General features: G+C 40.8%; 1 protein-coding gene across 7 annotated transcripts in view; it reads right to left on the reverse strand.

The window, feature by feature from the left end:
• FGL1 (fibrinogen like 1) overlaps positions 1–13,208 on the reverse strand; it is an 81,983-nt gene that overhangs the window by 41,792 nt on the left and 26,983 nt on the right. For 4 of the 7 annotated variants that reach the window (XM_061584365.1, XM_061584364.1, XM_061584366.1 and 1 more), the window contains exon 2: positions 5,151–5,226. In XM_061584365.1, coding sequence (XP_061440349.1) covers positions 5,151–5,226 — 76 coding nt within the window. Of the gene's footprint in view, positions 1–5,150; positions 5,227–6,940; positions 6,992–13,208 lie in introns of all 7 variants that reach the window. The other 3 variants (XM_061584368.1, XM_061584370.1, XM_061584367.1) reach the window with 1 other exon arrangement.

Raw genomic sequence — 13,208 nt, forward strand, 5'->3', positions numbered from 1 at the left:
TAAACATAGCAGTCTGAAAACATGCATCTTGGACAGGCCAAGTTTGTTTTTTTCAACAGCTAGAGCCATTCCTGAAGTAGCAACATATTGTAATCAGTCTGATTTTACATGAAACTGCAGTTTCAGATTCAACTGTTAATGCACCCAAAATAGAAATAGAACATTACTTCCAATTTGAAACACAAAAGGCTGTCTTCACCATCATATGACATTGACCAATAAAAAGGCTTTGAAATTAATAAAAACAAATTTGACACAGTTTTCTAGGATGAATAATGAGGGAAATAAAATTTTCTAGATTAGATTCTTTGTAGAAACAATAGTAACATAGGAAAGAAGCAAAGTAAGAGGAACACCAACAAACATACAAAAACATAATTCTCCATCTTTGGAGATGGCAGGTGTTGCCACCACTCACCATATGCTCAGAGACGCATGTTACCCAATTCTTCCAAGCTACACAGCAAGTGGATTGGACTGCAAAAGACCAACCCAAATTGTGTTTGCATTTTGACAAATTTGTAGGGTAGTACAATATCTCAGACAGGAGGTCAGGTCTCCTGCTTCCCTGGTGCGTTCACTATAGCTGCCCAATTTCCCTGCTTTTTAGATAGGTAGGCTATAGGTACATTGTTAAACTGCAAGGTTTTTTGCTTATGAGTGAATTGATCTTTAAATTCTTCTGGGATATTATTTAAATTGTATTTTGGCATTATGATTGCTTTGTTGTTCTTTGCTTTACTCTGATTTTCGATATTACCATTTCATGATCTGTACCGCAGTCTGTTTCTGGTCTTGTTTTCACAGAAAGTGTAGAACTTCTCCATCTTCTGCTTAGAATTTATATAATCAATTTGATTCCTATATTGACCATTTGGTGATGTCCAAGTGTGCAGTCATCTTTTCGATTGCTCAAAAAAATGTGTTTGCAAAATGCAAATTATTTGCTTCACAGAATTCAATAAGTCTCTCTCCTGCTTCATTTCTACCTCCTAAGCCGCATTTCCCCACAATTTCTAGTTCTTCTCTGTTCCCTACTTTTGCATTCCAGTCCCCCATGATTATGAGAACATCCTATTTTGGTGTGTGATCAATTTCTTCCAGTACTTCTGCATAAAATCTCTCCATTTCCTCTTCTTCTGTCTTTGCCGTTGGAGCATAGACTTGGAAGATGGTTTTGTTGATAGGTTTCCTGTTAAGTCTCATTGTTATCACTCACTCAGACCTTGCGTTGTAGCTCCTAACTGCTTTTGCTACATCACTTTTCACTATTAGAACAACCCCATTTCTTGTTAATTTATCATTTCCTGCATAAAATATTTTGTAGTTGCCTGATTGAAAGTGATCCATTCCCATCCATTTTAATTCACTCACGCCAGGTATTGGAATGTTGATACATTCCATTTCTTGCTTGACAATCTTTAACTTTCCCTGGTTCATGCTTCTCACATTCCATGTTCCTATTGTGTGCGTCGTACAACTCCGGACTCTCCTTTTGCATCTGTGCGCATCAGCCCCTGGGCTTCGTTTCGGCTTTGACCCAGCTGCGTCATTAGTTACAGTGCTACTCGTACTTGTCCTTTGTTCTTCCCCAGTAACTTGATGAGTGCCTTCTGACTGGGGGTCTCATCTTCCAGCACTATCTTGTGTTGCATTTTGGAGAGTCTATTCATACGGTTTTCATTGTAAAGGATATTCAGAGGTGGTTTACCATTGCCTTCCTCTGGGTCTGGATGAATCTTAGTCTGGTGTCTCAGCTTTGACTATTCTGCTTGGGTGCCCCTGCTAGGAGTCTAGCCTCTTGGTCTAGACTCCTGATGGCATCACTCTCAGCTTCTTCGATATTCTCAAACCCCCTCACCACATTAAGGTGTGCATCCTAGAGGGAGTCCTTTCCATTAAAATCATAAAATTAAATGTTATGAATTCTTAGTACTTCTGAACATAAGGTATTCAGCACAGCGTTAAGCAATTTGAACTATGCACTAAGAACAATAAAGAAGCCAATTTTTTTTGTAATTCTGAGGTTAAGTCCAGACGATTTACATTTTACTTCTCTGTTAGAGAAGTAGACAAATTCATGGAAGCACTGCAGATTGTCATACATTTGACAGATGGAAAACAATGGAAAGTCCCACACCCCTGCTGGCTTTGTACCTGCAGAGCTGTTCTGTAGCTTTTGGAGTTACTTTACTGGGAATTTAGTCTTGTTTAGGTTAAGGAAAGGAGGGGGAGAGTAGTGTGCCTGGCCTCCTTGCCCTGCTGCCGAACTCACTCGGCTGCTTAACTTGCCTTAACACTTCATCAGCTGGGGTTCCCTTTAGCTTGTGTTAATCCTTTCTTTGTATTTAGTAACAGCTAGGACTGGATATACAGTAGAATTACTCATACAAAGATAACAGAAGTCCATCTTGCCAATAGTTCTCGGTAAGATGAAGCTTATGCGGTAAAACAGCACCCCATTAACAAGGTTTGGGTGACTGTAAGGGAGTAACCAGATCATTTTTGCAATACAAAGCTAAGAAAGATGTATTATATTACATAGGAGTGATAGATGGAAAGGTATGAACAAACAAAACAGGGAAAGGGCATAGCTCAATGGTAGAGCATCTGCTTTGCATGCAAAAGGTTCCAGGTTCAATCCTCAACATCTCTGGGTAGGACTGGGAAGGATTCCCTACTTGAAACTCTGGATATTTGCTGCCATTCAGTGTGGACAATACTGAGCTAGTATGGTCTGACTCGATATTAGGTAGCTTCCTGTGCTTACATTCATTTGTCAGATAATCCCATTGCAAGATTCCTTTATGACTCCTCAAGGACACAAGTGTGCTCCAGCAAACCACATCGTTGTATACGTTCATTTCAGTTCTCCAAGTGCCATCACCTATGTAGCCAAAATGGCAACAGGGCTCACAAGAGGGAAGCATTGGCAGACTCAGGATAACCCTGGGATTTGCAGAAGTACAAGAAATCTTTAGGAAATAAAAACAAACCCTACATGGGAGGAACTCACAAAACAGCTCATTGAGGACTCAGCAGGCTCAGTAGGCATAGAAATCTCACTGACTGTTGAGAAGAAAATGTAGAAAATGGGAATGGAATAGAGTGGCTGGAAAATGAGTGCAGAGAAAAAGACACATATAAAAAGCACTAGTCTGTCTACACTTGTTGATGTCTGCCTGTTCAAGAATTTTGTGCAGTCTCCTGTCTGAGAAGGGAGACCTTTGAAGGCTCCTCCAGCCCCGTGACACACAGAGATGTTTGTTGCAGGGCTTCATTTGTATATATAAGTAGTGATGTAGCCAGTATGACACCATCCATACACAAGAGGGAGGTATCAGCAGGTTTGAAGGAAGCACAAGGTTTGCAGATATGTATATATATATATATTATATCTATGTATATAATATTTTGGTGAGCCATCGCACTGTCATGCAGTGTGTACGACAGCATTATATTGGGTTGTGGCGCAGTGTGACAGGGAGACGCAGCAGGTGTGAGGCAAGTGAGGCAAGAGCTTGAGGGAAGCAAGGTTGACAGCCAAGCAAGGTGGATGGGTGTGGGCTGAGCAAGGTGGAGGTTGTGGGGTGAGGGGCGGGTGTGGGGCAAGCGAGGCAGGGGTGTGTGAGGTGACACGCAGGTGTGAGGTGAGTGAGATGGGCAAGCAAGACGGGCGGATGTGGGGTGACCAAGGCGGGCTGGTGGGAGGCCAGTGAGGCAACGAGGTTGGCTAGTGTGAGGTCTAGATGTGCTGCATGGTGGCAGTGTTTGTCTGGGGTGGCATGGAGCAGGTGATGCAGGGCAGCAGTGGCAGAGGATTAGGCGAGGCAAGCAAGTTGATGAGGGGAGTGAGGTTGCCTGAGGGTTGATGGGTGAGTGAACAGAGTGAGCCGGGGAGGAGAGCCTATCTAGTATTATATATAATCCCCAAAACAGCCCAGTGAAAGCTGAGCATGCTCAGCGGCAACAGAATACCAAGCTCCTGTTAATGGGGGGGGGGGGAATAGAAAACAAGGAAGGGAAATGGAACTGAGTGTCCACGGCTGGCTTGCAGAAACTCTGAACAGGAGCGCTCTACTCTGCAACATTTTGTTGCAGTTCCCACTAATGAAAATATAATGCAAGAATTATTGGGCACATGTGGTGACACTACCTTTTTGTATCTGCCTTTTGGGATGTTGTTTTTCAGCACATGGTCAAAATCACCAGTCAAGTGATTCCCTAAAACCTGGCACTGGCATTACTTTCCATAAAGGCAATTCCCAAATTGTTATATTTTGGACTTAACCTTTTCCTACTGGTTGCAGGCAGGATGACAGTGGTGGTGGAAGATTCATCCGGCTTTACCATAACAGCTTGGTACAACCATATATGGCAAATCATTCTGTGTGAAAAAGTGACCTACGCAGTTCAGTGTATGAGAGGTTTGAAAGTGTCTGAGAGCTTTAAATCTATTTGATTGCCTTTCTTTTGTTTTATTAATGCAGCAGAAGGGGGCAGTTCTTTCGCAATCTCAAAACTCTTTTTTGAGTGACTCGGTCATGATAGTTTCATCTTCTACTTCTCCCTTTTCTACCCAACCTATTATTTAATTATCTTTTATTGCCATTTGGACTGTGTAAACTGGCTACATTTTCTTACTGTTTTGTTTCTTGTCCTATTCTTGTTTGTTTGATATGTTATATTGTACTATGTTCTAAAACTCTAATAAACATTAAAAAAAAGAATTATTGGGCATTTGAAGACTGTAATTAACAGCCACTTCTAGAAACCCACCAAAAGCAGCTCATCTCTGGTTCACATATTGTGTTTTAATATATATTTAGCCTCATATTGTCATGTACAACTAAAAAAAAACACAGTTCTGTTTTTGAACAGAGGTGTAAGAAGCTGCCTTTATTTTGGGAACAGGTCCTCTATCAACCATCTGGAATTACAACAGGAGCCTCCAGGGAATAGTTCTGATCTCTTGACATTTTTAGGCATAAGTGTAGCTTTGATAAACTTTACTATATTGGCTTAAGGGGTAATGCTCAGCTAAATCTCACCTCTAAACTCAACAAGATCTAAACATGAATAACCTCATTCTTTTTTTTCTTACATGGTGGGAAGAAACTGTAAATCATCTTGTAAAGAGTAAAACTTACCAAGCCAGCAGAGCCTGCTATCAATACCTTTAGAAGAAACAACTGAAATAAACTCCAATTTTTCATTTTGATGAACCTGCAAAAGAAAACAACACATTGTGTAAGCAGAACTATAAGCACAGCTACTGATTACTCAACACTGAGTTCGCAGAAGCAATCAAGGACCTACTGTTCACTCCCTCATTTGCGTTGCATTGAATTGTTAGTGCAGAAGTGTACTATTAGAAACCAAATTACTCTGAAACCCCTGGTGATTCTTAGACAAAAGCAAGACAAAAATAAAACATCTTAATGCAAAGTTGAGGTAAAAAAAATATTCCTCAACCCAATGACCTGGCTTACTATGAATGAGTAAGTAGACCAATGCACACTGCTCAGATTGCACCCACCCCACTCCCCATTTTCCAAGCTGGGAAGAAACAAACCAGAGAACTGGCATGACTGGAAACCAAGGTGTGTTGTTGGCTTTCTCTTGTGGTTTGCTTGGAGAGAAAGAAACCATGAGTGCTGGCTCACACATAATGGTAAGGCACTGCTCTGTTGGCATGGAAAAAGAAGGAGCGGTGTGAGCACGATTTGAGTAGAAGTGCACCAGCACGTTTGCTCATTGCCTATAAGCCACACTTTGGCTTACTCAAATGTGTGAACCAGGCCAACATGTCATGAAGATAAATGCTGAATGGCAATATCTTCAGTTACAACACCACCTCTTGGTGACTATGGCCTGTCTGCTTTGAGTGCTTTGGCATCTCCTAAAGGAAGAAATTATTGGATCTTCTCAGAAAGCTAAATCCACAACTGCTGTTTGTAAGTGCTTATTGGACCTTTGTAAAGTAGATGTTCAGGCACTTAGAGAGATGTGGAACAGGGAATTAGAATGCTATACAACCTAAACAATGGAAAATTGCTTTAGAATGTATACAAAGCATTTCTCTAGATTTGAAATTGAGACAGATTCAGCAATGATTAATGTTTTTGGTGCAATGGACTCCACAACATCGGACAGGAAGGCACTGCCTAATATAGATAGGAGGTATAATGCTGAAAACACCTCATTGAGGCAGATGATGTGGGCATATCCAGTGATATATTATTTTTGGCCTGAAGCTATTGTCCATATCAATTTTGTATTTGCAATATATTTCATGTTTGCAGATGTTCATGAAAATTTAAATTATATTCCTGTAATATGGGGAGTAATGGCAGGACAACAGAAGTAGATTTTGTGAGCTCTTATGGTTGCTGAGAGACTTCTACTGTGAACCTTGAAGGACAACTACCCACTGTTGATTACACAACGGTCTGAGGATCTTAACACCCTTGCTACATATGAACTTTTTTTTATAAACACCAATCTTGTGTGGATACCTATTTGGAGATCTGGAGGGCTTATATTGACATATGTTTAATTTTAGATGGAAGTACTAATGGCTGTTGCATTCTCAATGTAAGCTGTCAGTGTTTATTGACATTGTGTGTTTTTTTCCTTTCTCTTTTGAAATTTTTTTATTCTTTGTTAAATTTGACATTTTAAAATGATAATTAAATAAATGAAAAATAAAAGAGGAAATACAAACTTGAGTTCTTGTTAACAGTAACATGTTAAAAAAATTATCTGTGATACAGAAAATATTCTGGAAACCTGCTTCAAGACAGGAACTTACTCAGGAATCAGGTGCTGCACATTATGCATGCAAGTCTTTTTTTCCCCAGTATCCTGTCCACACAATGTTGTTATCAGAATGCAAGCCCATACCCCCTCCCATTTAATCTTGATCAATTCCTCTTACCGCAAAAATGCTGCCCTGGGCTCCTACTGGGAGGAAGGGTAGGATATAAATCTAATAATAAACAAACAAACAAACAAATATATAAATAAATACAAATCTTGTAAGTAAAAATAACCCATCATACATCTGCCGTCACTGCTGATGTGGAACTTTGTTGCTGTATCTTTTTCGTGGATGGTTTGACATGCATGTAGCCATGTTTCTACCACTTGCTTCCTGCTCTAGGTATGTCAAACTTTTTGCAATCCAACTCACATGTAGTACATTCAGGGGATTATACAGCCACAACAGTGGCTGTACACTATAGCCAGCATGGATTTTTCGCATTCCGCAGTGTTAAATTCAAAATACGCTCCCATGCCATTCTGCTGCTTCCCATATCATTAAACTTACAGTCCTGAACTCAGAAATGCTTGCTTAACAACTTTCTAAATTTTCATGGCGATACACAGAACACTCAGAGAGAATCGAGAGTTCAAAGTGTAAAACAAGAGGGGGGGAAATCCAGACCCCTGCTGGACTTTTTTCTGTGAGTGGTTTCATAATCTCCTGAAATTCATTACAAAATCAGCCATGTTCACAGAGTACCTGTAATCCTGTTACTGACCTTGCCTCATACTCTGACTTTCATCTTCTGCAGTTTAAAAGTTAAAAAAATGCCTGGCTGATTTTTAATTAATTTAAGAAATTTAACATTGAAGTCAATGATAAGCACAGGCATGCTCAGTAAGAGCATGTTCTAAAAGCCAGACTCACAGCTGTTTGGCTTGGCTAATCAGGAGGCCACACCCACTCCAGACCTTTATTTCTCTTTATACAGTCAGGGCTTCCCCCAAAGAATCCTGGGAAGTGTAGTTTGTGAAGGGAGCTGAGTTGTTAGGAGACTCCTATTCCCCTGACAGAGCTCCAGTGGCCAGAGTAGTTTAACAGTCAACCCCTCTTCTGAGGATTGTAGCTCTGTGAGGGGAATATGGCATCTCCTACCAACTCTCATGATTGTCTAAAGTGAAATAAAGGTCTGGTGTGGATGTGGCCAGGGACAGCTTTGGTTTAAATTTGGGTGGTAGGCTACATGTGCCTGCTGTAGAATAAAAAGGTGGAGAAAACAATGATACTGTTCACAATGTTTTCCTTTTAGAAAGAAAAGGGGCTTCCCCTCTGCCCAGTGCTGCCCACCCAATCTCCTCCCCTCCCTCTCCTTCTTCCCTCCCCTTCCCCTTCATCCCCCTCCCTGTCCCTTTCCCAAGTCAGTTTCACCTATCCTAAGCATGATTGCACAGAAGTACATCCCACTGAACTCTAAACGCATGCAAATGATCAAACTTGCCCTTCCCTCCTCCTCCCTCCTATCCCCTGCCTCTTGCCCCTTCTCTCCCCCTTCCTTTGCCTCTCCTGCCCCTCCCTTCCTCCTTCCCTCTCCTCTTCCCTACTCACCTTCTCCTCCCCCCCATGGTCAGTTTTACCTATCCTAAGCATGACTGCATGGGAGTAAATCCCATTTAACTCAATAAGCATGCAAATGATCAAACCTACCCTACCCTCCTCCTTCCTTCCCTCCAGCCCCTCCCTTCCTTCACATCTCCCTCCCCATTCTCCTCCTCCTGCATGGTCAGTTTCACCTATCCTAAGCATGACTGCACAGGAGTAAATCCCACTGAACTCAATAAGCATGCAAATGATCAGACCTGCCTTTCCCCTCCCCTCCCTGTCTCCTCTCCTTTCCCTGCCCTCCTTCCCCTCTCCTCTCCCCTCCTCCTTTCTTCCTCCCCTCCCCTTTTCCTCCTTCCCTGCCCACTCTAGCCCTCCCTCTTCTCCTCTCTCCCAAGCTCAGTTTCATCTATCCTAAGCATGATTGCAAAGGAGTAAATCCCATTGAACTCAATAACCATGCAAATAATCCTTTCTAAGCAAACTTGCACAGGATCCCATTTCTTACCTCCCAGATTAAAAAGCAGAGAAATTCATTAATAGGCAGAAAAACCTTGCAGTTAAATAACATATCTATAGCCAACAGATATTTCTATCAAACTTTAAAAACCAGGGAAATTGGGCATCTACAGTGAATACACCAGGGGAGCAGGAGACCTGACCTCATCTCTAAGATTTTGTACTACCCTACAAATTTGTAAAAAGGCAAACACAAGTTGGATTGGTCTTTCACAGTCCAATCCACTTCCTGTGTAGGTTGGAAGAATGTGGTAACGTGTCTCTGAGCATATGGTGAGTTGTGGCAACACCTGCAATCAGCGCAAACAATAGAAACCAGACATGTGCTGTGCTGATCTTGTTTTAGCAGGGAAGAAGCAACAATATTAAGACAGATGATATAGTTCAGATAGTCACTTGGAATATGTTTGATTTACTTTGCAATTTTAGTGAAGCATTTTCTTTTTCTTCTGTTTCTGTGAATATGTGAAATACAGCAACATTTTGCATTATGTACTAAAAAACTCTGAAAACAATTGTGGAATCATGGCACTGAGTATTCTGTTGAATAGTCTCAATTGGACATGAGGAGTGTCTCAGTCTACACAAGATAAAACCACTGGAGGTGAAATATATTCTAGCAAAATTATAGGTGTGCTCTATGTTTTTAATTGATCATTCCCACCCTTCCTTAAATGGGGTGTTTTAAGCATAGCAGGCTGAACACATGCATCTTGGGCAGGTCAAGTTTGTTTCTTCCAACAGCTAGATTTATTGCTTAAGTAGCAACAAAATCGGTCAGATTTTACATCAAAGTGGTTTCAGATTCTACTGTTAATACATCCAAAATAGAAATAAGATATAACCTCCAGTTTGAAACACAAAAGGCTGTCTTCAGCATCATATGACATTGACCAATAAAAAGGCTTTGAAATTAATAAAAATAAATTTGACACAGATTTCTAGGATGAATAATGAGAGAAATATAATTTTCTAGGTTAGATTCTCTGTAGAAAGAGTAGAAACACTGGAAAGAAGCAAAGCAAGAACACCAACAAACAAAAATGCAATTCTTCATCTTTGGAGCTGTAGTCCTGATTGCAGGTGTTGCCACCATTCGCCATATGCTCAGAGGCACATTACCAACTTCTTTCAAGCTACACAGGAGATGGCTTGGTCTGTGAAAGACCAACCCAAATTGTGTTTGCATTTTTATAAATTTATAGGGCAGTACAATATCTTAGACAAGAAGTCACATCTCCTGCTCCCCTGGTGCATTCACTCTAGCTGCTCAATTTCCCTGCTTTTTAAAGTTTGATAGAAATATCTGTTAGCTGTAGGTAAGTTCTTAAACTGCAAGTTTTTTTTTTGCCTATTAGTGAATTATCTCATAGACTGTAATTGGAGTAGACACAACAGAAGTTTAAAAAGTCATGTACAAGACAACTCTTGTGCAAACCTCAGTATTAAAAAACATACACCACCAAATGAAAATGGATTATTCACCCACCCGCCCCAAAAGCACAATGCTCCATTTTGCACATTGTGAAACATGATAACTAAAAGCTGGTAAAATTTGCTCTTTCTTTTTCCACTTCAAGTGAGTTTGTTTTTTTAAAAGATGTGCATATGCACGCTTGTGTGCATGCCTAGAAATGGAAGAGGTAGTAAGGAGTGGGAGAGTAGTGACTGAGGGCAAGGGGCCAGAGGGCACAGCATAGAAACAGTCTGTCAAGAGCCACCTACTGCAGTGGACGAGAAACAGTAGAATGCCTATTTAAAATGTGTAGATGCTTGCTTACATGCTAATCACACACACCAGGGGAAAAAACTGAAGTACCCGTTCATGATATTAACCCCCTGTCTGGAAACACCCATAGTCAGGTCATATGCACACCATACATTTAAAGCACATTTCTTCCCCCTAAGAATCCTAGGAACTGTAGTTTCTTAACGGTGCTGAAATTGTAGCTCTGTGTTGGGTTAACTTCCCAGGATTCTTTGGGGAAGAAATGAGCTTTAAATGTTCAGTTAGAAACCTTTAGAAAGTTAGTACAAACATTCATCTGTGTGAGTGTAAGGTTAGTAAGTTTCATTGCTAAGTGCGTTTTACTCAGCACATCTGGAGGCCATTTTAGCCACTGGTGACCTCTGACAGAAAATATTATCATTCCTCCCTTCTTAGTAGAGTAGTTTTGCCCTTGTATTTTCCTCAAGCCTTTTACATTTCTTTGGCTGGAAGAAGAGCTTTCACAGGGGGATTCTAAATAGTTATCTCGGCCACATTCCAGCAACATTTTTTCTTGAACAAAGGAAAGGCATTTAGCTGCTTGGGGAAGTTCAAACTTCCAATGCAAGGACATTAAGCGCTTATCCACATGAGCATTAGTACGTGCTAAAGACTCTGTTTTTACCTCCATTTTCTGTTTGCACTGACCACAGTAAGGGCTCAATGCCAGCTGCAAACACACTGTTTTCTATTCACACTGAGGGGAAGGATCAATCATACACTTTCCTAATGACCACGCCCTCTAATTTAACATTTCCACTCCCTCTAGTTACTTGGCAACTGAGAATGCTCAGTTTGTTCTACCAGTTAGTTTCATTTTAAAACAACAGCCCGGAAGTGCAATTATTTGTATTTTCACTCGCACAATACAGCTGAAATACAAATCTTTGCTTGAGCAGTGTAATACTTTTCTGCACAAGTTAGGGGGAAAAGAAAAATAAGGCACTGTTTGCAGCAACATATAAAAGGCTTGCAAAATGGGGGAGAGCAGCCAGAAATTGTTTGTCAGCCCACAGGAAATGAAATGAACAAAGGAAGGAAGAGGGAGTGGGTGTGGAGAGGGGAGCGATTGACACACCTGCCTTAAAGCATTGGAGCCAAGCACCTGCAAGACTAGAGATACAGAGTGAAGACTTTTTTCCCCTTCCCTTTTAGTATTATTAGAGGATTGGGTTAGTAGGATTTACAGGGGGGAAACTGTGTGACAGCTACTGTTTGCCCAGGGCCGGTTCCAAAGGGCAGCCAGGTGGGGCCTTGGCTGAGGGCGTCTGGGGCTACCACTCCCCTTCTGCGATTCGCAGCAGGATCGCTATGTGGATCACATGATGACAGCTTTTGAGCCCCCACCATTCCCTTGGTTAACCTATCTTTCTCGGCTGTTTTGCTGTTGCACACTGTCAGGACCCTTCCTGTCAGGATCCCACCTCAGGCCACCACCTGCTAGGATCCCACCTGTGGCTACCGCCTTGTCATCATCCCACCTCAGATCCCACTGCTAGGCAGCACCACCAGTCACTCCCAGTAATTCAATATTGCCTTGAGACTGTGCCTTAGTCTCCTCCAGGCCTATTGATACTTTGTGTCTGGGTGCACTTGCAGGCCACAACCCCCCTGTATCTTTGTGCCTATACGAACATGTAGATGAGCCCTAAGACCATACTTAGAATCATGCTGCTGCCTAAATTAGATTTTACATCTTTATTTTGTTTTTGGGCTTTTTTTGTGCTAATGAGATATATTCTTATAGAGGAAAAGAGAACAATAAAAGAGAATTAAATAGAATGAAATACTATAATTAAACATATGAAAACTGAAGCAACTGACAAAAGACTCTTCAGTGCAACAGAGCCATTGTATCGTAATTTTTAAACACAGCTGAAACAGGTCACCTAGTTTTTAATGAGGATTGCTTTTTTCTTTTCTTTTTAATTGCTGACTTCTGTAAGCTGAAATCATATCATATATGGAGCATATTCCAGTGCATTTTCACTTAGAAGTTAAGTCCCAGTAAGTTCAGGGGAACTTACTCCCATCCAAATAAGTGTGCTCATGATTGTAACTTTAACGTTATAGTCTGCAAATCTTTTCAAACCCACAGCCAACCTTAGCTCAAATATGCACAATGGGATCCACATCTTACTTTAATATATATATATATATATATATATATATATATATATATATATATATATATATATATATATATATATATAGTATTTTGTATGGTGCTAATGTTGCTCATGCAATTCACCTTAAATCAGGCTGCAGCCCAGTTGTGGATCCAACCCACCAGTTGAAGATCAATAGCTTAAAGGGTCTGAGATATTATACAGCCATGAGAGGGGTATACAGCCAGCATGGATTTTTTGCATTCTGCAATGTTAAACTAAAAATATCCCCCATCCCATACCACTGCTTTCCATAAGCACATATAAAAACAAAACCTTACAAAACTTATGGTCCTGAACTCAGAAACACTCGCTTAACAACCCTCTAAATGTTCATGGTGATACACAAAACAGTCAGAGAGAATTGAGAGTTTGTTTGTTTGTT

Source organism: Rhineura floridana, chromosome 9, assembly GCF_030035675.1.
Source record: "Rhineura floridana isolate rRhiFlo1 chromosome 9, rRhiFlo1.hap2, whole genome shotgun sequence".
NCBI lineage: Eukaryota > Metazoa > Chordata > Lepidosauria > Squamata > Rhineuridae > Rhineura > Rhineura floridana.